A 27,569-nucleotide genomic window follows, 5' to 3' on the forward strand; every position below is an offset into this window, starting at 1 on the left:
ACACATGTGAAAACACCCGGCTGGAGATGAACTATTGTACGCTCACTGTGACACAGTGAATGATTGATGCTGAATGAACAACCAGCTATTGGTGGATTAATTTTTTTTCCCCACACTACATTTATACAGTAGTTTCAAAAGAGATAGTCCTGAGCAAACGATACATCTAGGGTGTGTAGGTTGGGTGACAAATTCCAAATGTACTTTGTCAATGAATTTAGCTTTCTCTCTCCATTCTGTCATAAACTATAGTAAAACCAAACCAAAACAGGGCGGCGGTGGCTCAGGGGGTAGAGTGGCTGGATGGTAACTGCAATGTTGCCAGTTCGAACCCGGGCTCCCCCAGAGGCAAACATGTCCACCGTAAGATGAACCTAAATAGGTTTGAATGGGGTTTCTATATGTAGGACTAGTAGCATGCCAAAGTTTGTGCTATTGCCATTGAGAATGCATTGGGCGTTTAAGTTAAATAACTCAGAAACTACAAATCATTTCAAAGTAAAAAGTTCCAGCATGTGTCTCCACTGTAAGCTGAATTATAAAATGTGTGAATAGAGTTTCTAGGTGAAAGTAATGTTTTGACATGCCATAGAGCCCCATTATACATTTCTCAAATTTGAAAGCACTATATTTCTAAAACTATGAAACATTTCAAAGATTTCTTTTCAGTCCACCGTAAGATGAACCTAAATAGGTTTGAATGGGGTTTCTAGGTGTAAGTATGTAGGACTAGTAGCATGCCAAAGTTTGTGCTATTGCCATTGAAAATGCATTGGGCATTTAAGTTAAATACGGGGGGGACAACGGGGGCAGAAACTGCCTGTCATAATTTCTATTCCAAAGCCCCCCCAGGTACATTATATATTTAAACTATTTTCAGCAATGGTACACTTATTTTTTCAGTGGGTAGATCTTGTTGAGCTGGTCATTTTGAAAGTAGATCTCACGTCATAAATGTGTGGGCACCCCTGATCTATAGGGACATCTTTCAACATGTCTAGGGACCTCTTGTTGCCTACGAACATCTTATTCTATTTTATCCCTACGACTTGGGTATTCAAGGGCCATTTTGGCCCTTTAGACCAGTGGTTCTCAACCAGTGGCCTGGGAACCACCAGTGGTCCTTGAGGGGGTTCTTAAACATCTGGCCTGGGAACCACCAGTGGTCCTTGAGGGAGTTCTTAAACATCTGGCCTGGGAACCACCAGTGGTCCTTGAGGGGGTTCTTAAACATCTGGCCTGGGAACCACCAGTGGTCCTTGAGGGGGTTCTTAAACATCTGGCCTGGGAACCACCAGTGGTCCTTGAGGGGGTTCTTAAACATCTGGCCTGGGAACCACCAGTGGTCTTTGAGGGGGTTCTTAAACATCTGCATTACTTAAGTTCATTTATAAGAAGTCTACTCTACACAATTAGAGAATGTAGAAGAATTGTTATTTTGATCAACGTTTGCCTGTTATCTCTCCTATGGCACCAACATACAGCATGGAAATGGGAACATTATTCTTCTGCAAAATCATATCAAATGGTGGTCTGTCGCTTAAATGCAGAATAAATAATGGGCCTTGATATGACAAGGGTTGAAAACCACTGGTTTACACAGTACACTTCTGTCACTGTCTATCCCCCAGATCTCTCAATGTCCCCCCCCCGTCCCGCCCCCCCCCCTGCTCACCCCCTGCTCGTCCAGCTTCATCAGCTGCTCTGTGACCTTGGGTGTGTTGAGGGCCAGGCGCAGGCAGTGGGCGTTGAGCTCAGGCACCAGGTAGTCCAGCACCTCTTTGAGGGGAAGGCCTCGGGCCATGCCGTGCTTGGAGGTGGACGGCACCGCGTCCTCCAGGATGGAGCCGCGCAGCGTGTTCAGCTGGACAGGAGGGGAACCAAAAGAGGAAACAAAGAGGATTAAAAGGTTGTGAGACTCCAATATTGCCATTGCTGTGGCGTCACTGGGCCAGCGGGTGCACCTCTGAAAATGGTTTAATATATCAAATCAAATCAAACTTTATTTATATAGCACATTTCCAACGACCGAGGTCGAACCAAAGTGCTTCACAAGTTCACATCACAGAGCATAAGAACATGCATCGAGAGTAATACAAGAATAAAAGGAAAGAAAAGCATTATGTAAAAATATGTCAGAACAGAACAATATATCAAAAACAAAAAATATCATTCTGTGCTCCATCCAAACACAAATTACACTGCAGACATGCTATGCTAGCATATATAATCAAATAAGTAGGCAAATACAAAGGCAAACGGACAAAAACAATATCTTAACAGTTGTGGTTACTGTATGCTCTGATGTGTCCAACCACAAGGGAGGCCTGCCATTGCGAGGCCTGTCATTACTGTGGGACTGAAGTCTTAATGAGGACGCACATCGTGCCTTGGCTCATCATATGACCTCACAACAGTAGAAAATAACTTTTACAAACTTTTCTCCTGATTTAGGCAATTTTCAACTCCCCCTTGTATCGTAGTCTTTTGTCACTGTCGTGTTTCACCAGGAGGATAATGCATGCAGAGGAACATGCCATTACTCTCAGATTCACACCCAGAAATGCTGTTGGAAAACTACGGTAAGAAATCACGTGATTCACTGTTCCCACAGTAGCACGTTCACACACATTCTGCCGATTATGTGCGCGGATGGAGCCAGGAGGCGGCTTGCATATATATATAATGCAAGATCTAGCCCTTACAGTAGGTCATTTCTAAGGCTGAAAGTTGTAGTGGATTTGTAGGCAGCCTTTTACTGAAGCATACCCCAACTGTAGTCCCAGGTTTGCAGAAGGTGCCATAACCTTTCCCTGTTCCAGGTCGGTTCTCCACAGCTTCATTTGATTGCTTCAGCAGCAGATTTTAATGGGTGACATATATCAAGGTATGTCATGTGTGTTTCAAAGTGTTCTATTGTGTTTCTATTGTGTTTGTTGGAGCTTAACCAGAGTACCAGACGTACCGCAAAGGATTGAAAACACTGGTCGCTGCAGTGGTTGGTTTGGCACTTGGCAGGAACCTTACCACTGCGCCACCCAGATGCCCCAAGGTCACCAATAGTTCAAAGTAATTTGCCCAAATTGACCTCCTTTAGAAACACGGCACCAGCACGAGCCATAGTCAAATAATTAGCTGCGCTGAGCTCTGGGCCAAGCAGACACTCACTTTGAATAGAACTACTGATGAGTGTCAGCATGCTAGCTTCACCCATACAGAAAGGCAGCGTGTTCTCACGCAGTGCGCAGAACAGAATGTGTGTGGGCTTCGCTGTTGTTGAGCTTCCTCCATGAAGAGTCTCGGGGGTAAAAACATACTGCAGGACAGTGCGAGGACAGCAATAGAAGGACCTGCATATGTACCAAATAAACACAGCTGGGAGATCGGAGCAGCTCCAGTGGCTCCCACAGATAACCGACACAAGTCTGTGTGCGTGTGTGTGTGTGTGTGTCTGCACAGTCGCGCCATGCCATTCTCTTGAAGTGAGGAGAAACAGAGCACCAGGGGACAATGGCTCTCTTCTCGGCGGACACTGGGCCTTTTCTCACTGACGCCGGCCCACACACTGCAGCCCACACACACACACACACACACATACAGTATGCATACACAAATACCTGCACCACTTCCCACTCTGAAAATAGCATGGAGGGGGGGAAAAAAATAGGAAGGGGGGGCTGTGCGGTGGGCCATGCGTCATCCCAAGCGATTGACATGGTCATTACTCATGGGAAGCTTCTATAGGAGAGCCATGATTTCACTCTATACACAAGTATCTCTGCCATTATTATATTGGCATCTGCCTCTTTTAGCTAGGAAATAGCAGTGCTCACTCCGTGAGCGAGTGTGTGTGGGCGGTAGAGCTTGCAGGGGGATGAAGAAATGCTTTATCTGGGGTTTAGAAGTGCTTCTATAGAAGGAAAGGAAGACGGCAGTGAGGGAAGGCTGCTTTAATTCACACGGGGCCTGTGGTACAGACGAGTAGGAACATGCATGCAGTCATGTAACTCACTTGGATGCACGTTGGGTCCACCCTCAAGGGTGAAGTTGGACACAAGAGTCACGTGTTTCTAATTAGGGGTGCAACCGTTACTCAATCTAATCGATGTAATCGATTAGAAATAAAGATTTATTGACAGACAGTAGAAAATAGCGGTGTGTTTTTGAACCAATCAGAACGTCACATCCCTTCAGGCTATGGGACGTAGCTCCGCTACATGCACGCCTATAATGTTTTCAGATACATATTTTAGCATGCTGAGTAGCTATAAGCTATTTTAATTACCTTTTTTTTCTTCTTTTTTTGTATTCAGTCAGCCAGCAATGAGTAACACGCTCCCAAATTATTTTGTCTCTGTGACACATCTAGGGGCCACCATCTGCATTCAGAGATGTTCCTAGAAGCTTTGTCATTGGTCGAAAAAAACCCGGTCGAAATGACTAACCAATCAGGAAGTAGACAGACAAATCGACCAATGACAAAGCTTCTAGGAAAATCTTTGAATGCAGATTGCGGCCCCTAGATGTCTCACAGAGACTAAATTGTTATTGGGAGCGTTTTACCCATCGCTGACATATTGCTCATAGCAGCTTTAAGTGTAAAACAAGTTGACACTGTCTGGATGTCATCTTGAATGAGATTTTAAAACAATGTAGTAGTTCTGTAATCAAAACCAGCTGTTTGGAGGACGTGCAGCGATGGGAATAAAACGGGTGAATAAGATCAAGATTATTTTTTATTCATGCAGGACTGAATATATTAAGATATATTTTTGTGGCCTTTTGCATTTATTGGTAGAGTAATTGGAGACAGACAGAACTTGGAGAGAGAGATGGGAGTGACATACAGCAACGTTCGTCAGGATCGGGACTGGAACCAGGCTGCATTAGGAGCATAGGTGCCCGGACTCATATCTCTCTTTTATAAACACTACTTGAAAGCCTCAAGGTCAGGCATGGTCAACATCACAGTGTCACCATGGTCTCCCAGAGACCACACAGCTAGCACAGAGCAGCACCGGCACACATTAACAACTCTCAAGTTACTGTGTTACTGTGAAGCCATTTTGGAGACCGGACTCCTTTATTGTAGACCTACACCAAATGCAAAAGCATTGTATACATAGCCTACCATACACATTGTGCACACATATTGTACACACATACACGGTCAAATCATCAATGTAAATTTAACTCTTAAGTGTAAGGAAAGGTCCCAAAAGAACCCTCTCAAAACTGAAATGAACCACTTTCAACCTAGGTGGATGTTTTTCAAACCTTGTTGAAAACGTTCCGGGGGAAAAAAGAGCTTGTAGCATGTGGCTATTAAGTACGGCTGCAACAATAGTATCATTTTGTGGCGATTATCCTAGCAATTACTTTTTCGAATCTTTATTTTTGTAATCGATTAACCACTAAAGCCCTGTTTTATACTTCCTTGCACAATGTCATTCTGCAAAAAATAGTACTAGAAGCTCATAACAAGAACACATTATTTTATGACGACATGCCAAAAATTGGGATTGCTATAAATGTGTTGCACCCCTACACACACACAAGGACATAACAGTGTAATGTGGTGGTGTTGTACCTCGCTGGTCCTGAAGATGACCCTGTAGTTGTACTGTTGGCCGTGCTCTTTGTGCTCATCCACTTTCTCCCTCCGCAGACTCACCGCTACCGGCCCCAAGGTCTCATCCACCCCCAGGTAGTTCCAGTGTTCTGGAAGCGGACGCAATGAGAGATGAATGGTGGTGGGGGTAAGAAAACGAGGAATGCATCTGACCCGTCTGAACTGAGTGGTGCAACTATACTTTTATTGTTACTCTCTGTGTAAAAGAACTCCCATATCTGCTGGGCGAAGTACAACAATGTGCAAACACAGCAGCAAGATTTGTGAGTTGCTGTGATAGGAGAAGGATATCAAACGGAACACAACCACCCTAAAGACTAATCATTGTGTATATTCCTGCACTATACCTGCATCCAGTGATCTTGGTACAATATAGAAATTGATCTATTGAAGATTCTGACGTTCAAATGTACATTTTTTTTGTTTTGATTGTATTGATGTATTGTTGTATTGTGCTTTGGCAATGTAAACGTATGTTTTCTCATGCCAATAAAGCCCTTTGAATTGAATTGTGTGTGTGTGTGTGTGTGTGTGTGTGTGTGTGTGTGTGTGTGTGTGTGTGTGTGTGTGTGTGAGAGTGTGTGTGTGTGTGTGTCAATCAGGAGGTGGATGACCTGCAGCTGGCAGGCATACACACAGTTTTTGTGTCACTTTTCAAAAAGAAAGTGACAGAGGGTGAGAAAAGACAAAATGGCTCTGCATCCTATAGAGCAGTGGTTCTCAAAGTGAGGCCCAGGGACCCTCAACGTTCCTTGAGGTGATTCTAAATGGACCCATACAGGTCTGCTCTCGGTTTCAAGGACCGGGTAATCCTTGATATTAAACAGTTTGAGAACCCCTGGTATAGATCGAGCCACAGCCATATAAAGTCCCCGAAACTGAATGTATGAGTGGTCGGTTCACAGCAGAGCTCTCACCTCTCAGATAGAAGAACTTGCGGTAGTAATAGGCGCCGAGGTCCACATGCTCGATGTATCGCTTGGTCCTGTCGCCGTGCTGGCCCGGCCCGTCCTTGGGAGCCTCCAGCACAGCCACGCCAGCGTTGGTGAAGTGGGTGCTGAGGGTGGCCTCCTGTGGCCCTTCTTCTGTACTGCCCGAGTTGCTGCTGGAGCTACCCCCGCTGCCGATGCTGCCCTGCTGGGAGACCAGAGACCAGGCCCAGTTAACACAGGGAACATGTGAGACCAGAGACCAGACCCGTCACACAGGGAACATGTGAGACCAGAGACCAGACCCGTCACACAGGAACATGTGAGACCAGAGACCAGACCCGTCACACAGGGAACATGTGAGACCAGAGACCAGACCCGTCACACAGGGAACATGTGAGACCAGAGACCAGACCCGTCACACAGGGAACATGTGAGACCAGAGACCAGGCCCAGTTAACACAGGGAACATGTGAGACCAGAGACCAGGCCCAGTTAACACAGGGAACATGTGAGACCAGAGACCAGGCCCAGTTAACACAGGGAACATGTGAGACCAGAGACCAGACCCGTCACACAGGGAACATGTGAGACCAGAGACCAGGCCCAGTCACACAGGGAACATGTGAGACCAGAGACCAGACCCGTCACACAGGGAACATGTGAGACCAGAGACCAGGCCCAGTCACACAGGGAACATGTGAGACCAGAGACCAGGCCCGTCACACAGGGAACATGTGACAATTTCAACCCATCGCAATTCAATATTAATAATGTGATTTATTGAGCGCTTTTCTATTTACTGCAAGCTTGTAGATCTGCTATTTTTGCCGATTGTTTGCCCCAGGATAGGTGTGTTAGGCTTCAAGTTGTTAAAGCAAAACGATGAATAAGCAAAAATAGGGGCAAAAAATATATATATATTTAGTACATGGCCGTCGTGCTGTCTGTGATTTTTAGTTATCAGTAGTCAAGTTACTATGTGAAAAGTGTGTGAACAAAGCCGGGAAAATCGGAATGGCATCATCCCTGCATTGACAAACTAGCAGCTTGTGAGTGAGCATGTTGATTAATGTGGAATAGCAAAAAACAACAACAAAAACACCAACAACATACAGATCAGTCTACCTGTTTGGAGGGACAGATGCTCCTTTCACCCTCTCCTCCGATCTCGTTCCTGAAGCAGGGGCAGCTGAGCACCAGGTCGTTGCTCTTGTCGTCCCCGGGATCCAAGGCAGGACTGGTGCCATGTCCTCCACCCGCACCCTCCTTGTTGCTGAGCTCCTCCTGCGAGCCACAGGGCGAGCCGCACACTCCCATCTGTTTGGAGGAGGCGGCGGCGGCAGCGGCAGACGCCCCGGTGGTGGTGTTCTTGCGCTTGGCTCCGGACTGCCTGCCGTGGATGACCTCGTTGAGGTCGAACAGCAGAGACTGAACGTCGAAGTGGGCGAAGCCTTTCTGGCAGACCCAGGGCTTGGGAGGCGGGCTGAGGTCGTCTCCCTTGCCCCCGTCCTCCACGTCCGAGCCGGCTCGGGACGAATCGCCCTCGGCCTTGACGTTGCGAAGCTTACGGAATATCGACTCTCCGCCCGTCTCCGACTTGGACCTCCTCTTCAGGTGCTTCTCCCGTTCCTTCAGCCGGCTGGCGGGGCTGCCTCTGGCCGGCCCGTCGGGCAGGTCCAGGGCGGGCTGTTTGATGGGGGCGACGGTAAGCAGCTCGCCAAGCCTCTCTGGTGCGGGGCTGCGCTGGTCGTCGGTGGACTGGTAGCCCTTCAGCATGTCGAAGAAGCTCTCCCCGGACACGCCGTGCTTGTCGATGGACGACGTGCTGCCGTACTCGCGGTGCATGGGTGTCCACCCGGAGAAGGACCAGCCCTCGCTGCCGTCGCCGTCCAGCTCGCTGATGGTGATGTCGCTGTTGCTGCGCTGGCGGATGCGCCGCATGCCTTTGCGCGGCGAGCCCAGGTAGCCGTCGGGCGACAGGAAGCGGTTGTCTTTGCTTTTGCTGTGCATCTTGTTCTTCAGGGTGTTGTGGATGTTCCGCAGCATGGAGGAGTCCTGGGGGCTGATCAGGTGACCCAGCTTGGCCGACAGGTTGCTGTGGGCCGCGACAGCTGAAACCCCGCCTCCTCCTCCTCCACCTCCTCCTCCTCCTCCTCCACCTCCTCCTCCAACCCGATCTCTCTCTCGCTCTCCACTTCCTGACCCCGAAGAGCCGGTGTTGGTGGAGCTGGGAGAGTCTGTTTCCACTGTGATGTGCCAAATTGCTCCGCCTCCCCCGTCTTTCCTGGGCGGCCAGTCAGCCACGCGGGCTCGCACCCCCATCTTGGGCACTCCTGGGTTGGTGCCGACGGCGGACGAGGAGATGTGGGCGCTCTCGCTGCGGGGCGGCGGCGCCCCGCCGTTGGGCAGCCGCAGGCGGCGGGTGTAGAACTCGTCGGTGGCGGGCACGGAGCCCCCGACCGAGCGCTCCGTCTGGGAGCGCTTCAAGCTGGTCATGGCAGAGGAGCTGGGGGGGAAGAGGACAGCCGGGAGAGGGGGAAGGCCAGGTAGGGGGGTGTGGGATGAGGGAGGAAGCGAAGGGGACTCAGATGAAGGTCTGCAGCATTATGTTCACCGAGAGGAACCTCACCAGTTCATGGGGTGCTGGAGGAGAGAAGAAGCAAGAAGAAGCAAAGCTCATACTAAGCGGCCTTCATAAAAGCACTGCACAGAATGCTTTGTCAATTAAACACTTCGATTCGATTTACCTGTAATGCCAACACTGGTATACATTCCACCTGTGAGTGTCCTGTATTTTGTGCCCTACATATTAATAGCTTTTTTTTCCAGATAACGTTACGAATTGCTATATTGAAGCATCCACCAAACAATCATTAGGGGGTGAAGTTCATAAATAGAGTAGAATAAGTAATAAGTAGTGAAAATAGCTCGCAACGTGCGTTATGCACTTGTAGATCTGCTATTTTCGCTAGTTTGGGTCCCGGGCAAATGTCTAATCTCCTTTTTGGGTATCGCCCTGAATGGTTTATAGTGTGTACTATGGCTAAATATATGCAAACTCACAAATAATATGCAAATGCACCAAAAACAGCAACGATCAGCAATCGGCATGAGCATATATTTGCATTGACCTTTGGCTGCACCCCTGCTCATTGTGTTAATGTCAAATGCAAGCTTGGCACCAGCATTGTGGTTGGTAATAAGGCTAGCATATCCCTATAAGGTGATAGGCCAATCATTATGGAGACTGCAGCAAAGTGATCACCTTCACAGAGCTGGAGGTTGATAGGAAGAAGGAAGGAAATGGCGGAGGTGTGCTGTGAGCCACAGTTTCTACAGGATGAACTGCATTCTGGCCATATAGAACCGGACTGGAACCAACTTGAGATGGAACCAACTTGAGATAGACCATCTGAAATCCTGTAGATTAGAAGAAGGGGGGGGGGGGGGGGGGGGGGGGGGGGTATCGACAAGGGAGAAAGAGGAAACAACAAAAGATGAGGGAACAACAGAGAGGAAGTGAGAGGCTGTTACAACTTACAAGTTGCAAAGCATCAAAGCTGACCTACAAATGTGAGTTCAGATGACGATAGGGGAGTGCTACCACCAGGGGAGTAGCAGGGAAACAGAGAACACAGCATGCATTCTACAAATGCCGTCTACTCTAAATCAGTAGTTCTCACTTTCAAGACGGCACGGCATGAAGTCACACGCTGTGAGCTTGTAGATCTGCTATTTTTGAAGAGCCAATAACACAAAAATCAAACATGACAAGGATGCTTTCCCGTTATTAATGGATTAATGAGGTTCTTGGATGAAGGAAAAATGAAATGTCCGCACACAATATAATTCTGCTCCCCGTCCTCTTTATTTCAACCTAAACAATGTTTCACCCATCTGGGCTTTCTCAAGTTACATGGGTATGGCCTTGAAAAATCAACTGGGTGTCGTCACTCAATCAGTTAGGATAGGCTGTATGTGAAGATCCACTCCAGAACAAGAATACAAATATTACATCAGTTAAGGGGCCATACACTCACGAACAATAGGTTAAAATACACCAAAACATATATACAATCCATGTTACATGCAGTACATCTTGGATGCCCAGTGGTTCGAGAGAGAAACAGAAAAGGCGTTCTTTTTTCTTAACTGGAAAGCCATAATTTCAAACTCTGCACCATCCAGTTTTCCCATCGACAATGACTATTCTTATGTAATAAGTATCCTTGTACAAGCATTATAGTTGCACATGTTTAATGACAACTGGATAATAAATGGACAGATTCAAAAACGCCTTTACACAAAGGACCTTTCATGGAATGTGGCTCAGACATCAACCTGGACACTTGGTTGTTCAAATCAATAACAATGTGACAGCATGCCAAGGGGCTCTTTGCAGCCATTGAAAGTCGTAACGTTCACTCAATTCACACTAATGAAGTGTCGCTCACTTTGTTACTGCGAGTTCATTCATTTACTGTGCCATCTGTGCAAAAAAAAATTCTAGTATGTCAGCCTCCATCGGCTCATACTGATGAAGAGCTAACCCCAGCTGCCTCTGTGAGTGGCAGTTTGTTTCTACACTAGAGCATCTGTTTGGCTAGACTCTCTGATGAGTTTGTAGAGTAACAAAAAGCACAAACTCAAAAGTTGAGAAATCTGGTCTCCCCTAGCCTCACTTATGCTAGTACAGCCTGATTTATACATCGCCCTAAGGTGTTGACTGACTGACAGACAGACAGACATTTATCTTGCCGATAAACTCATATTGCATAGTATGAGTAAAAAAAAAAATCACACCCGTGTGAACTGAGTGGTGTAAGGTTTTATATAGCATGATCAGCTGTGGTCTGACGTAATGTCTGACGTTAAAGATCTTTGGCTAGGTAGACTCGTCTTCTGATGTGATGATTTGTGACCATGAAGTTGATTCAGCTGGAGTTTTTGTCCGATGTGAGGTATTATATAAGGTAAGGTATTATATAGCCTGATCAGCTCTGATCTGACGTAATGAAATCACACCTGGATGTGATTTCACAACTGGCTTTTTTTGTGCAGAGAAAATGACCATGGTTGCTACGGTCATCCAGTTCACCCGGGTGTGATTTAATTACGTCAGAAATTATTTTGAACATAGCAACCATGCTCATTTCTTTCTGCACACAAAAGCCAGTTGTAGGAGTGGTTTACACCACTCAAAAAGGCCCACTGGCAAGCTTTTAGGGAGGTTAATCAATAATTAAATGGTGCTTCATGCTGTGTAATAATATTTTTTTCAGGGAATCATCAAGCAGTAACTTGGGCGGCTGGGCCAAACCAATGATATTTCCCCAGACACTAAAAATGTCTTGAGTGGATATTAACTGGATATTGAAGGTGCATGTTTGAAATAAGGAGGGGCATTATCATACCGGGTTGGAGTGAATACAGATCAGCTACCCCTGAAGGAGTTGCCTTCTGTGCCAGAGGCAACTAATTTAAGCTTCCTAAGCGTTTTAACTGTCTCCCTGATAGAAAACATTTACACAACAAAGCTGGCATGACCGAATTATGTTGTAGAATAATGGTCCTCAGCTATTTTCATTTAAGTAAGATGTTACAGACCTACGGTTTGCAGAACCAGGAAACACGTTGGTGGGCACTGGGCACCAAATACATTTCAAACCCCCCAGGCTGTAGCGATTATCTGGAAATGCCACATAATGAGGCATACGAGGCAGGCCTGAGTACAAGTTGGTTTGCTACAATTTTTATGAATTCATAATTTTTCTGTCAAGTCCGACCCCACCGCTAGGGGACGTTATTTGCTAGGTCCGTATATATACGGACCACAACGTAGCAAGGTATACTTCGTGTATATAATGGTTGAGCCCCACGGCAGCTTTTAACATTGATCTGGTTGCTATGCAACGCCTCCGTCACCACCAGCTATGGGAGGTTAAATCTGATCTCCGTTTAACTCTGTTACAAGCAGGATTTTCAAACCTCCATAAGTCGGAATCCAGCAGAGCTGTCCATGGTGGATCTTCAGCCATCCAAAGTTCGGATGTAATTTGTGACTTTGTACTGCGTCGCTCCCGACATGCAAGCGTTCCTGGCGAGAGGTACAGTGTGTGCTTGTGCTAATAATACTAAAGTGTGTGTATTGGGCGCGGGGGAGGGCAAACTCCTTCTCTTAAGTGAACGTGGATGGTGGCATAGGCTAACTTCATTTATGCCAACGGCTAGTGGCAGAAGAATAATTAACATATCGTGCATAAACGAAATCTAGAGAACCACGCTGTGCTTTGTTAAATGTGCTGTGTTCTGAATGAAATTACATTTAGTTGATTTAAAGTTATGCTGAAATAAAGTTATAGTATGAGGATTGGACACACTAAACACTACAATGGTTTAATCTCATTTCTCCAACTCTGCAAACAAACAAACAGCAAGATATGACTGCACATCATCTGCTATATGAACTATTAAAATAATTAAGGCATTGACGTGCATTGCCTCTCAGCCTGTGATTCCTCCGTTATTGAAGCAGGCTTCTCCACCATCCACTGTCACAGCACCCTGGGCAAGACCTACGCTGAAAAGACTATCATCGGAAGTTGCGGGATTTTAGCGGAAGTATCTCCCAAGGAAATGACGTTGATGCTTTACAAATCAGTTTACATTCTCCGCGAATGAAACAAGTGTTGCGATTGGTCGAGAAAATATCGTATCCGGGGGAAATACATCTGATGGCTTCGCCGATAGCTTCTTTGCCTTACGTTGTGACCAGGCTCTTCTTTTCGCAGAAAAATAAGCCTGGGACCGAGGCTACTGTCACAGGCCATTTACCAAGTCATGGCCCTAGAGCGTGACTGGCTGACTGTGAATGGCTGCCTGTGCTGAACTGCTGAGGGCAGTTGTAGCCAGAAACCCTTAAATCAACAGGCGCCAACACCATGATTGAAATGTGGAGGATTCTCAATCTCATCCTCACAGCGTCTCACATCCTGTTCTGCTGATAATAGGCCCAGAGCAAGAGTAGCTGACGCATTTGCTTAACATTCAGAGATTTATACCACATTATACAGACAGGGCAGAGTCGGTCCAATGTGAACGTGATTGGCTGATTGATGTAGATCACAAGAGGCTTCTTGTCATCGCGGGACATGGCCAAAGCATTCCCGGGGGTCCCGTTGAGAACCCCTGGCGTATAGTATAAGGTTATGGTCCTAGTCCCAGACAAAGGCATAAAACACACTCTAGAGAATAGAGGCAACGAGCGCCTCTACAAATCAACAGATTTATATAGTGTGGCGACATCTGTGCTTGGTTAAAAGAAGGCTGGCATCCAACTGCACAGCTTGCTATTCACAGGAATTTAAAAGAAAATCACTGTGGGAATATTCAGGGTCTTGTAAACCAAATGATTAATTTATCACCATCAGCTGCCTTGCTGGTATAGGATATAGCGATTGGTTCCACGGTATGTAAACAGTATCTAGCGTATTGACATTTCAGACTCGCCTCTGAAGTCCCTTAAAGAATTATGTGAATGTTTAAAATGATGCGTAGTGAAATGTTAACCACGCTGTAAAATGTTAACCACGCTGTTGAAACATGCTGTCTCCCTAGCCATTTGTAGGGCAGCACTAAGTGTGCTTTAATAGAGGGTGAAAGGATGATTGGACTATTTGGCAGGTCAAAAGAGAGGACCCAGCAGGGATACTGTTGGAGCCGCTACGCATGACCACAGACACACCTGACCACTTATTAACCCATTAAGACCCTACGCATGACCACCGACACAGACACACCTGACCACTTATTAACCCATTAAGACCCTACGCATGACCACCGACACACACACCTGACCACTTATTAACCCATTAAGACCTGAGACCAGATTCTACTAAATGTCTTCTAAATCCTGACAGTTTAATTTTTCTACAGTATATCAGTGGTTCTCAAACTTTTTCATGTCAAGAACCCCTAGAATTGTATGTACATGGCCTCAAAATGGCCACGAAAAAAGCAAAGATTTTAGTTAAAACGTTCGCCGTGAAAGAACATACATTTCAAAGATTTGAACCTTTTTTAAAAAAAATAGCAGATCTACAAGCTTGTAGAGCTTGAATGTCTGCTATTTTTTAAAGTTTAAAAGGTGGCTAAGGTGACATGAAGTGGTCAGATGGTGGGCCGTGTGCATTTTCAGAGCACACATTACTTTAATAATCAATCGAGGTGTGCTGGCTCGGATCAATGGAACCACCGTAGCATATTTTTAAGTTCTTATTTATTGGTATCACAATGAATTTTACATCATTATTATATCATTTCTTCTTCTTTTTTGTATTAATGTTATATTATCTATTTGGGGGCTCAGACACCATTCTACACATGTTGAGAATCACCACCACCCTGTAGATGTATTTGACGGGACCCATCGTCTTCTCCCACTACATTGTCAGCTCTGTTACACAATGTACGACTGCGATGGAGGAATTTAGATGGCACTTCTGTTGTTTCCCTACATGCGGAAAGCTTGTGGGAGAAACTAGCGGTATGCTGAACATTCAGTGCATTTAAATAGGTGCTGCGACGCACACCAAATAAAACCCACACATACACAAAAATGCTCACTTTCCCTAGTATCCCAGCAACCAACTGAACGATGGCCTTTCTCTCACTTGCACAGAGAGGGACGTGGTAGTACAGGTACAGTACACCAGGAGAGATGTATATACAGTAGATATAAGCAGAGCGAGAGAACATGAAATGTTTGACATGATGGTAGGAGAGAAAGTCAGGGAATGAGAGGAGAAAGAGAGAGATGGGTGTAGTTTAACTTTACTGGAGTATTTCCCATTTTCAATACTTTTTGTTCTACTCCACTACATCTCAGAGGCAAATGTTGTACTTTTACTCCACTACAATTACTTGAAGTTAATTACTAGTTACTTTATAGTTTTAGATTATTACAAAAAACATAGACTAACCACTTCAGCCCTATTTAAAAATAGCCAATCTACAAGCTCACAAGCCGTGAGCTTGTAGATCTGCTATTTTCAAAGGGGTTTATACATTTGGGAACTTGCAAAATGGGACATTCTGCATAATTCTGTTGATGCCATGTACTCAAGTAAATTTGGAATATCAGACTTTTACTTGTAACAGAACTTTTCTACATGGTGGTATTGATACTGTTACTCAAGTAAAAAAGATTCTTCCACCACTGCTAAATAGACATTTGTAAAGGGAGAAGGTGGAGGGTTAGCGAGTGAGGAAGAATGAAGGCGGCATGGCAGTGACCCTCTGGAGTCACATGTGGCCAATTATCCTGACAGATAGTCTGTAACCTTTCATGGAAAACGTGTACTGTAAATGAGGCCTCAGGCTGGCTGTGACTACTGAGGTAAGTGTGGAGGGAGCATCGATGTGGCTTACACCCCCTGAGAGCTGCCTCTCTATTGGACCTATTCTGCTGGCCTGCTCTACTGGAAACACTATCAGTGGACTCCTCTACAGTGTCCATTTGGTTTTAGTCTTAGTCTTTGGAATAAAATTCCTTTTAGTTCTAGTCATATTTTAGACACCTGAAATGTTTAGGTTTTAGTTCAGTTTTAGTCGACTAAATATTAGATAGATTATAGTCGATTAAATGTACAGTTGATTTATTTGACTAAAATGTATTTTGGCCGGCTTCGATGTCGTCGTGATGGCTGATTGTGCACTTGCATGCTGAAAATAGCCGATCTACAAGCTCACAACAGGTCAGCGCGACGCGTTGTGAGCATGTAGATCTGCCATTTTCAGAGCGCAACCAAACATAAAATGACTCGTCTTTGAGTTCTTGTGGATCTCTTCTCCACTAGTCCCTTCCTTTAGAAGGCACCGAGGTCTTAATAGGTTGATGTAACACAGTCTAGAGCGGTGTGGTGGAGCTTCTGTACAAGGTCATAGTCGTGTACATTAAGGCTAATGGAAGAGCCCGGACCTTTGGAAAATGTGCTGCCTGGAGGCGGAAGAACAGGTGGTCTGGTCTCCAGTGAGCCCACCACCAGCGTGAGTCACACACAAGCTAATAATTACAGAGCAGGCTGACTGTTTGAATGACAGTGGCGAGCACTGTACAAGCTCCTGAACAATGAGAGGGAGGGTGAGAGAGAGAGAGAGGGTGTTTCAGAAAGAAAGAAGGGCAGACATTTCTTGAATGCATTTGCTTTGCTGTGTGTGTGTGTGTGTGTGTGTGTGTGTGTGTGTGTGTGTGTGTGTGTGTGTGTGTGTGTGTGTGTGTGTGTGTGTGTGTGTGCGCGCTCTTCCTCCGTCTCATGTCAAGAACACTGTAATTTGGACCTAGTTAATATTCCTAGACAAATCTCACAGCAGCACAGCACACTGAATTCATTAATCAGCCTCCATTGTGTTTTGGCACTACGCTGGCAACAGCCTGAGTGCCACCCACTAATCACAGCCAAACTATTTCACCTGCATGGAAATGTAAAGGCTAATGTACTGGCGAGCTAGATGGGATGTAGGCACAGTTGCTCGTCTGTTGCAGGGCTCGTCAACAATAAGGTGGGGGGGGGGTCCCCAGTAAAATGACAAACACATAAAAAACACATTTTATTTTTGGGCTATTTGAAAATATTATTAACCCATTTAGACCTGAGGACGCATCTGTGTCATATTATAGCTTTTAACCCATTTTGGGCGGGAACCCCTTTTGGTGTTTTAACTAAGCATTATGTTATACTTTAGCTATTGAAAAATAGCAGATCTACAAGCTCATAGCGCGCCACCGAGTGGCGCGCTATGAACTTGTAGGTCTGCTATTTTTGGAAAATCGTAAAAATGCGGCACAAATCTTTGAATATATATTCTTTCAGGGCGAACGTTTTTTTTATTTCGACGTCAGGCCTGAATGGGTTAATATTTCCAGGATCACCAAATCTCCAACATATTTTCCAGGGGTCCCTGGCACACTATGTGGTCCAATATACTGTATTACTGTGCAGATTTTGACTATTATAAAACATACGTTAACTTATAAATAAGGTTGTCCTGATCGGATCGGGAGATCGGAAATCGGCTCCGATCACATGATTTTCAAAAGATCGGAATCAGAGAGAAAAGATCGGATTTTTAATTGTCTAATGTTAATCTCAAAGAAAGATGTACAGTATAAGCAATGAGATGTTTATGCTAGTTGTTTTCCCAGAGATCATCAAACAAAGACTAGTCACACTCAGAGGCGTGAAAGACACCTATGATGAAAACAAATGAAATGCAACCCCCGCTATGCATGATGGCATAGGTGTCTGTAGTACTCTCTCTGAATGAGAGAGATACTCTTTAAGAGTTTTAACTTGACTTCTGTTGCCACGACAACGGGAAGCAACGCGATGTCATGGCAGTGACGTCGCGATGACTATAAAATAAGAAGCCTAGGTCGAACGGGCCAGATTGAGTAACAAGGTGATCCCTAACGGATATAATTACTAATACTGCTACTATCAATTTCGACCCTCAAAAGTGTCATACAGCCCAAGGCACTTTGGGCTTCATACCTAAGAACCATTGGAAGTCTTGTCTTCAACTTCTGTTATACAAGCTGTAGAACTGTAGAACTCTAATGAACCAATACATCATTATTTTGCTATGATTACATGCTTTCATAGAAAGAAAAAAACCCACAATGACAGTCATTCTAATAAAAGTATAGTCACATTTTGCCTTTCAATAATTGAAAGGCAACACAACAGACTACACTAGAGTGACATGCATTAGGATATTTGCTGTTCTGATCCCCCACTGACAATTTTGATCAAGTTAGATCATGATAATCCTGTTCCTACAGAGATAGACTGATGTCATCTCCACAATGTGACTCAGCCTTGGACATTTACATATGACACACCTGCTGTCAGCTGTACACAGAGGGGTGAGTGAGTTTGTGTCTGTGTGCCTATATGCGTTTGTGTGCGTGCATCGTTTCTGTCGGGCAGTAACTTGTATCTTCATTTTTCTACCGTTTGTCTGTTCCAAAGAAATGCTCCATTTCATCATACAGCAGTGTGAAGCAAAAGTAGCCGATTTACGTGAGTGTGAGTGCGTGTGCGTATGTGTGCGTGTTTGTGTGTGCGTGTGTGTGCAGTGCACAGTAAATCCAAGACAGGTACATGCATGCCAAGGCTCCAGCAGGGGCCTAATGGTTCCCAAGGCTTAAAAGCATGCAGGATCGTTCCTAGACAGAGTAGACAATGACTCACTCGTTCCCACAGTTTGCACGTACATCTCAGACAAACACGCACCTGATGATGTTACATCATTTTAGCATTTTGTTTCAGTCTCACACAAATCCAATTCACGGTACTTAAACGAAGCAACACCTCATACTTACAGTAACGTTAAAGGTTACTTTAGTAACCACGGTTGTATATATAAATTGAACGAAATACCTTTCGTTTATGGGTAGGTTTCCTTCAAAACCTAGCTGCAGAACATTATTTTATGTACTCCCAGGACAGAAAATTCTAGAATTTTCGCTGTCCTGGGCTCTAAGGGTGACGTAGGAAGCCACGCCTATCCCGTATAGATACCTGCGTGGCTACGTCAGCCCTCATTCGGAACTTTTCTTCTGCTTTAGAGAACAGAAGGGCGTTCCACGAAAGGTATTTCGTTCAATTTATATATACAACCGTGGTTACTAAAGTAACCTTTAACGTTGTATTATATAGACATTTCACGAAATACCTTTCGTTTATGGGACTTTATGAACTCCCGTGACCTGAACTTCCAGTGGGTCCCAGGTAAACCTTTTGGGAGGGGCTCGGACCCTTTTGGGTCCAGAACCTAGTCCTTGTGGAGAGCAGGAGGCAGCGCTATGCTGCCCTGATGCTTTACTGAGCAGCGGCCCCCAAGACCGCGTGCGCTAGCGAAGGCGCTGCCACATCTAGGTTATAGTATGTGGCGAAAGTCGAGGGTGTAGACCAGCTTGCTGCTGTGCAGACTTCCTGAATGGAGACACCCTTGTAGAGTGCCCAGGAAGCTGCCACACCTCTTGTGGAGTGGGCCCTCAGGGCTTGAGGGGAATCCACGCCTTGGCTAGTGTAGGCCAGACGGATGGCTTCCACTATCCAGTTAGAGATAGTGACCTTCGTGACGGGCTTTCCTTTGGTCCTGGCACCCCAGGACACAAAGAGTTGGCTTCCTTGTCTGAAGGGAGCCAGTCTATCCGCGTATATGCGTAAAGCTCTGACTGGGCAGAGGCAATTAAGCCTGCTGTCTTCGTCAGAGGAGAACGGCGGGGGATGGAAAGCCTGTAGGTTCACTGGCACACACACTGAGAGAGCATTTTTGGGAATGAAGGCGGGGTTTGCCTTTAGGGTGACCTTGGTCGACCCCTCATCGAACCTCATGCAGTCTGGAGAGATCGAGAGCGCATGTAGGTCGCTGACCCTTTTTGCTGTCGTGAGTGCGATCAGGAGAGCCACCTTCAGGGTTAGGAGCTTGAGGCTCACGGTTTGTAGTGGTTCAAAGGGTGCTGTAGCCAGAGCCTTTAGAACCAGGGACAAATCCCACGAGGGAACGAGGGATCTGCATGTCCTATGTTCCCTGCGTACACCCTTCATGAATTGTTTTACCAGCGGGTGCTTCCACACCGTCTGGTTATCAAAGCCTGGGTGGCAGGCAGAGATTGCCGCCAAATGGACCTTGACTGAGGAGAGGCCTAGACCGCTGTCTAGGAGCTCCTGCAGGAATGACAGGACGTCGATCACTGAGGCCTGGTAGGGGACTGTTTGGTCTGGTCTTCGTGAGCACCAATGCTCGAAGACGCGCCAGGCTGTGTCGTAACGGTCCCTTGTTGACTGGGCTCTGCCTTTCTGAATCGTTTCGATTACGTTCGGAGGTAGACCCACGGCAGTCAACATCACCCTTTGACGGGCCAGACCCATAGGTCTAGGTCCTGGGGGTGAGGGTGGAAGATCTCCCCCCTCGCTTGAGAGAGGAGATCCGCTCGAAGGGGAATTCTCCACGGCTGGTCGTAGAGGAGAGGGGTTATTTCCGACCTCCAGACCCCCCACGACGGGGCTATTAGGAGCACCTTCAGACCCTGAGTCCTCACTCTGTCCAGAGTGGGGCTGATGAGGGATAGCGGGGGAAAGGCGTAGAGAAGGGTTTTGGGCCATTGGTGTGACAGAGCGTCTAGCCCCAACGTTGATGGTCCCCTGATTGCGAAGAAGAGGGGACACTTCGTGTTCTCCTCTGTGGCAAAGAGATCCACCTTGGATTTCCCAAACCTGCTCCAGACCTGGGCCACTGCATGAGGGTGTAGTGACCAGTCTGAGTAGCGGAGAGGTCCTCTGGACAGCAGGTCTGCCCCTGTGTTCAGAAGACCTGGGACGTGACACGCTACTATTGAGAGGACGCGTGTGTTGCACCACAGGATCAGTTTCTGAGCCAGTTGATGAAGACGAGGGGACCTGAGTCCACCTTGTCTGTTGATGTAGCACATGGCCGTGGTGTTGTCTGTCCTGACTAGGACATGGCAACCCAGGATGCGCTGCTCGAAGTGTTTCAGGGCGAGGAAGACTGCCATGAGCTCTAAGTAATTTATGTGAAGGGCACGTAGTGGCCCCAACCATAAACCTCTGGCTGTGAGTCCTTCCATCGTGGCTCCCCAGCCTGTCATGCTGGCGTCTGTAGTGATGACTTTCCTGATCAGAGGCTTTCCCATGGGGACGCCCTCTGAGAGGGTTTTCCTGTCTGACCACCATTGAAGGGCTAGTATGCATTGTGATGTTACTGTTACCTTCTGGTGCCGACGGTGCATTGGTACATGTAGAGAGCCTATCCATCGTTGGAAAGGTCTCATATGTAGCCTTGCTAGGCGGATTAAATAGACCGCAGAGGCCATTAACCCCGCCATCCGGAGGCATGCATGAAAAGGAATCGAGCGTCCCCTTTTGAATGACGCCACGCACTGCAGTGTTGCGTCTATTCTCTCTTGGCTCAGGCGGGCCGTGTAAGAGATTGAGTTCAGTGTTATGCCTATAAAGTCTATTGACTGTGTTGGCATAAGCATGCTCTTCTCGTGGTTTATTATAAACCCAAGCGAGTCGAGGTGGCTGAGCACACGATGTGTGTGCGACAGTGCTTCTCGTGGAGAGTCTGCAAGTAGGATCCAGTCGTCTACGTATGTAGCGAGACGGATCCCTTGCTGTCGGAGCGGAGCGATAGCTGCCGCGGTGCACTTTATGAAGACTCTGGGACTCAGTGACATTCCGAAGGGAAGGACTGTGTACTCGTACATTTTTCCTCTGAACCCGAAGCGCAGAAATTTTCTGTGCGGCGGGTAAATCGGAATGTGGAAATATGCGTCTTGCAGGTCTATTGACGTAAACCAGTCCCCTTCGCGAATTAGGCGTAGGAGGACTGGTGGAGTAAGCATTTTGAATCGCAGCTTTTTTAAGTGACGATTCAATGCCCTCAGGTCTAGAATGGGACGGAGTCCGCCCCCCTTTTTCTTTACCAAGAAATAGCGGGAGTAAAAACCGTTCATTGATTGGTCGAGGGCCACCTCTGTGATGGCGCCTTTCTGCATTAATGAATTGATTTCCTCTTGCAGAATGGCGGCCTTTTGCCCGCTCGCTTCTGAGAAAATAATTTTCCTGGAAGTGGGCGGTTTCGAGGCGAACTGTAGCCTGTATCCTGTCTGAATTGTACGGATTATCCACGGGGAAGCCCCGGATATCCGCCATTGTGACAGATGACGTGACAAAGGGTTCCCTGTGCTTGTCAGCGTGGTGCATGGCCTGCCTAGGGGAAGACTTACTTTGTGTGAAATGTCTCCCTCTAGTGAATTTTTTCGGTATTGAGTTTGGAAAAAATTGGCGTGGAGTTTCTGGCTGTCACAGTGTGGGTTATCTTTCCCACTGGGCCTATGCCCTTCAGAGTTGGTTTTATTGTTTTTTGTGTTTTTTGTTTTTTTGTTTTCTTTATTGAACAACGTGGAAAAACATACACATGTGAATTGCACATAACAATTTTCGGGGTCTGTACAACGGTGCTCACAGCACTGTGTACAGGCCCCCTTAGGCGCTTCAGCGCAGGCTCTGAGGTGAGATCTGTGATCCCCACCTCTGGCCTTGAACTCTGAGTGTGGTGGGGAAGATGACCCGGCCCGGGCAGGTCATTTGCGCTTCCCCTGGCCTCGGCCTCTGGGAGCGCTCCTGGCCTTGTAGGGCGGCGGAGAGGTGCGGCGGTCTGCTCTGCCTCGGCCTGCAGGCTGTCGCTGTCTATCTCCGCTCCGGTCCTGGGACCTGGGTTTGTCATCGGTCTTGGCCTTCCAGGGTGCCTTCTTAGCCTTGGGGCGGCCTACCGGGGCGGCCTGGTTGGCCAGCGGTTCGAGCGCCTTCATCGTCTTGGTGGAGGACTCGAGCTGTTGGATGGTCTCTGACATCTTGGCCAGAGCGTCCTTAAAAATACTGTCTGGGTGGATATTTCCAGCCACAAACTCTTTCTTTGTCTCCAGGGAGATGGCGCTGGTCTGATCGACCCAACGCCATCTCTCCTGGAGGATGGAACATGCCATTGCCTTGGCGTTGTGGAGAGTGGAGTCCCTCTGGAGGGTGGCCATCTCGTGATTCAGGCGGCGTAACTCGGCCAGGTCTTCTGGCAGTTCCGCTAGCTGGACTTTAATGGACTTCTGTCCCATCTCAATGAGGAGGCTCTTCATGGAACCCTGGAGAAGTGCTCCTGCATTGAGGGCCTTCGCCACGAAGGACATGTGTGCATACTGCCACTTGTTCAGTTTTGAGGCTTCCCTCACGCTGCTGGACAGGAGCTGCGGTTCCTTTACGTGGTGATCCACTCTAGGAGCTGCAGGGTTGGCCAGGTAGGCCGCTATAGCCTTGTCCATAGCTGGCATGAAGTCTATGGCGAGGGTTTGTTTATCTGGTATGTCGTTGGGCCCCTTGGCGCTGGCCTTGGGAAAATCCACCTTCAGGAGGGGTTCGTCCCAGGCGTGCATCATGGCCTCCTCGAAGCCCTGTGCCATAGGGAGCTTCTGTCTTCTAGGTGCAGGGGGGGGGGCGGACTCATCAGTCCTGCCTTCCCATGGTAGTACCTTGACAGTTGACTTAGGCCATGTGTGGTTACAACGTGCACTAGCCTTCCTGTATATCTCGTAAATATTGGAGTCATCCATGGGGGGTACAGGAGGCGGGGGGACAGGAGCCCTGGCTTGCTGGTGCTCCTGTATGTCCATGGCATCCAGGTCGTCGAAGGGGCGACGAGTGGTGCTGACGTAGTCCCCGGGGGAGAGGTCATCATGGCCATCTCGCTCGTCCGCGTAGGCCTCGTCCAGGACGTGGTAGTCCTGGAGTTGCTCCTGGAAGGAAGGGAGCTCGTCATCACGAAGCTCCCCTTCCTCCCTGGTAGTCCAATGCTCCCCACCGGGAGACATTGCGCGGTCTGGGGAAGGGTCCAGGCGGTCCACCATATAGCTGGGTGCAACGGCAGGCTGTCTGCGTCTAGCTGTATGTCTGGGCGGGCACTCAATGGTGGCCTGCACGACGTGTTGTCGAGCACGTGGAGCTGGGGAAGAGCGGCGCGGTGCGAAGGTATCCCTTGGCCTCGCGCCATGAGCCTCGTAATCAGTGGCCTCGTGAGCCCTGGTTGCAGAGGCTGAAGTAGCGTACCTGTCTCGGCTAGCGCCGGCAGGTGCTGCTCTTGAAGAAGAGGCTCCGGTTGGGGCTCTGTTGCCCGAGTAGTCGAGCCTCTGTCTCGGGGTAGCTCGTTGTCCCTCTCCGGTGGTGACGCGGGGCCAAAGCCCCTTTGGCGGGACTTGTATGCGAGCTCGTCGCGGGGGAGGAGTGGGGCTCCTCTCTCGGAGTCCGTGGGCGGCAAAGTTGTCATAATACCTTTGGACACGTCCGAGCCTGTTGTTTAGGACGTCGTCGTCCATTTCCTCACAATGGAGGCAAACGGGACCGATTTCCTCCATGGACTCACGGGTGTGGGTGAGGCCGAGACAATACATGCACTCGTCATGCCCGTCTTTGCCCGACATCGTGTTCCCGCATCCCCAGGTGGAGCACGTCTTTTGTTTGGGGCCTTCTTGACAGTCGGCGGGCACCGGCTGTCGTCGATGGCGTCTTTCCCCGGGCTGGGTCTCCCTCGTCAGCGACATGGTTGCTTGTAGAGAGAGGAGTCCGAGTGCTTAACAGCCACAGGTTTATCTTCCTCGTGGCGTGTAATAGTAGACCACAGGCGTATCTGCCTAGTAGCGCTAAGCTAACTATCGATAGCTTTAAGCTAACAAACGCTAGCTTTAGCGAGAGAGAAAAAGAGGCGCGAGCTGTTTTTTCGACAAGCTAGCGTAGCAACAAGTTGCCTAGAACTCACTTGTGTCGAAGTTCGGCTTTTTTTCTCGAGAAGTATCCTTCTGTTTGCTTCGAGAGTGTGCCAGAGATCTCACGGTCCTAAAGAATTAATCTCTCGGCCGAGTTTGCGAGATATATTACCCTGCACACACTGGAATGTTAAAGTTCGTTCTCGCAGCTTAGCAGAAGAAAAGTTGAATGAGGGCTGACGTAGCCACGCAGGTATCTATACGGGATAGGCGTGGCTTCCTACGTCACCCTTAGAGCCCAGGACAGCGAAAATTCTAGAATTTTCTGTCCTGGGAGTACATAAAATAATGTTCTGCAGCTAGGTTTTGAAGGAAACCTACCCATAAACGAAAGGTATTTCGTGAAATTTCTATATAATACAACCACCTGAACCCTATAGCATCCGTACACTGGGGCTAACATTTGGTGGAAATAGCAGATCTACAAGCTCACAACGTTGGCACTGTATTTTGGCGACGATATCTCGTGTCAAACAAAAGCAGGAGGGGGCCTAGCAGTATCAGATCACTGACCTTATATAGGCTCTTTGCCAACTAGTCCAACTGATATTATATCATTCATTACATCCAGTAGTATAGCATTACGGAATGGAACATCAGTGATTTTCTATTATACTTCAAACACTGTGTGCAAAGCTTGAATATAAGGTATGAAAACAAAAAATTGCCAGAGAAAATGACTAAAATTAAGCTTGAAAAACAGTCAAGCTGTGAGCGCACTTGAGGAAAGGGCAGGCCAAGGCATATGAGGAGATGGAACACACAGCCAAAATAAATAGAAGGGGGAAAAACATCTAACAAATTTGAAAGCATGCAGCCATCCAAAGTGTTCCAAAAGGTTTTTTTTGTTTGTTTTTCGTCCGAGAGCCAAAGTGAAATTCAAATTGTGTGGAAAGATAAACGCGCTTTGCTCTTTTTTGTCAACCACTATGGCACTCAGGAGAGAGGCGGAGCCGAGCCATCTCCCGGGACTCATTCGCATGTATAAGGGACCGTTTTAGTTTTTTTGGGACGCTCTCAAGTCATCTTGTCGGTTGTTGTCTTTTCCTCCAGAGGGTGAAATTACCATGGCGCTTTGCCTGGCGTCCACACAAACACACATTCCCATGTACTTAACTATCGCAGAATGGCAAAGGAAGCTAGAGGGAAGCAACAGAAATGGAGGGTGACTATGTGTATAGTGTGTGTATGTTCTGAACAGGGTTAGTGACACCCAAAGTCTTGGCATGGCTTTGCCGTGCTGGTATGTGCATTGTTTGATTCGTAAACAAAAACGGAGGGGAGACATTCTTTCACCACTTTTTTACATTTTTAACTTCACCACTGTTCAACCCATCTTCATATAATTTGTCCTCACTAATGTTTATGATAAAATACAAAAAAAAAAAACTATTTGGTCTGTGTCTCATAGGAGGGCTGTGGGCAGTTCAGATTCAGAAACCTGTCTTCGAGTGATATCATCGATGGGGAATCCAAGCTAAAAGAAACTGCAGACTTAAATTTCTATTCCTGAAAAGTTACATAATGGAAGCCACGGTGATAACTGTGCTATTTTATCATGAATATTAGTGAGGACCAATTATATGAAGATAGTTTGAAAAGTGGTCCTTTAAGCCCTATACTTCTTTGTATGAAAAATGGCAAACAAAAAGATCCACACAAGCTACATTGCATGTGCCGTTTTCACCTCTTTAAAAAATGTTGACCAAAATAGGGACGCTACAACATACAGTAGGCCTATGTGTGTGACCCATTGCAGGACTTTTAATTCATAGTAAGAAATCCCTACCATTCGATGTCAATAAATACAAGAGTCAATTGCAATAGGGCCTAGATAAAACATTGGTGCTCCTATCTTGTTGGCTCAGTGCTCTGACCCAGACTAATACCAGATGTTATTCACGAGTTCCACAGCACAGTATGGGCTGAAGTCTCACTGTTTGTATTAAAATTCCTTCCCTGTCATTCTCAACTGCCCACAGTTACGCATGGCAAGGTATTGTAAATCGGCCCAAAAGTACAGTGTTAAGCTACAGCACAGTGTTGATTTTGACAGCAAATTTTGATTTTAGTTTTAGTCACAGTCTCTTGAATAGTTTTCATTTAGTTTTAGTCACATTTTAGTCACCTAGAATGTTTTAGTGTAGATCGCTTGTAGATCGGCTATTTTTCAGCATAAAATGACTTGTCTCTTGTACTTGTACTGGATCTCTTGTCCACTAGTCCCTCCCTAACATTTCGTCAGTATTAGTCGACGAAATCAACACTGTGCAGCAGCCACTATACTTCGAGACAGCGTGCCCGCCTCCTCCACTGGGGTGGGAGATAAAGCAGCGCGCCCGCCTCCTCCACTGGGGTGGGAGATAAAGCAGCGTGCCCGCCTCCCCCACTGGGGTGGGAGATAAAGCAAGTTTATCCAACCAATTTCATGTCTAGCAGTTCAATATGCCCGATTATATACCAGGCTGCATGAACTCAATGAACGTTCTATTTTGCCTAAATGCCTGGGAGCTGCGGAACATTGGATCAGAGGAATGGTAATACAAAAGCCATCTTTCATCCACCTCTCTGCATTCAGAAAAGAGAGGAAGAGGATAGGAGAAGA

At 47.0% G+C, this 27,569-nt stretch overlaps 1 protein-coding gene across 7 annotated transcripts in view; it reads right to left on the minus strand.

Annotated features, from left to right (window-relative positions):
• The window catches only part of sipa1l1 (signal-induced proliferation-associated 1 like 1), a 125,316-nt gene that overhangs the window by 47,559 nt on the left and 50,188 nt on the right, over positions 1 to 27,569 (minus strand). For 5 of the 7 annotated variants that reach the window (XM_079525888.1, XM_079525887.1, XM_079525890.1 and 2 more), the window contains 5 exons: positions 9,830 to 9,984; positions 7,690 to 9,207; positions 6,550 to 6,769; positions 5,591 to 5,721; positions 1,676 to 1,864 (listed from right to left, as the gene is read on the minus strand). In XM_079525888.1, coding sequence (XP_079382014.1) covers positions 1,676 to 1,864; positions 5,591 to 5,721; positions 6,550 to 6,769; positions 7,690 to 9,060 — 1,911 coding nt within the window. In that variant the 5' untranslated portion in view covers positions 9,061 to 9,207; positions 9,830 to 9,984. The remainder of the gene's footprint in view (positions 1 to 1,675; positions 1,865 to 5,590; positions 5,722 to 6,549; positions 6,770 to 7,689; positions 9,208 to 9,829; positions 9,985 to 27,569) is intronic. The other 2 variants (XM_079525892.1, XM_079525891.1) reach the window with 1 other exon arrangement.

This window comes from Electrona antarctica (assembly GCF_951216825.1).
Source record: "Electrona antarctica genome assembly, chromosome: 17".
NCBI classification, from domain to species: Eukaryota; Metazoa; Chordata; class Actinopteri; order Myctophiformes; family Myctophidae; genus Electrona; species Electrona antarctica.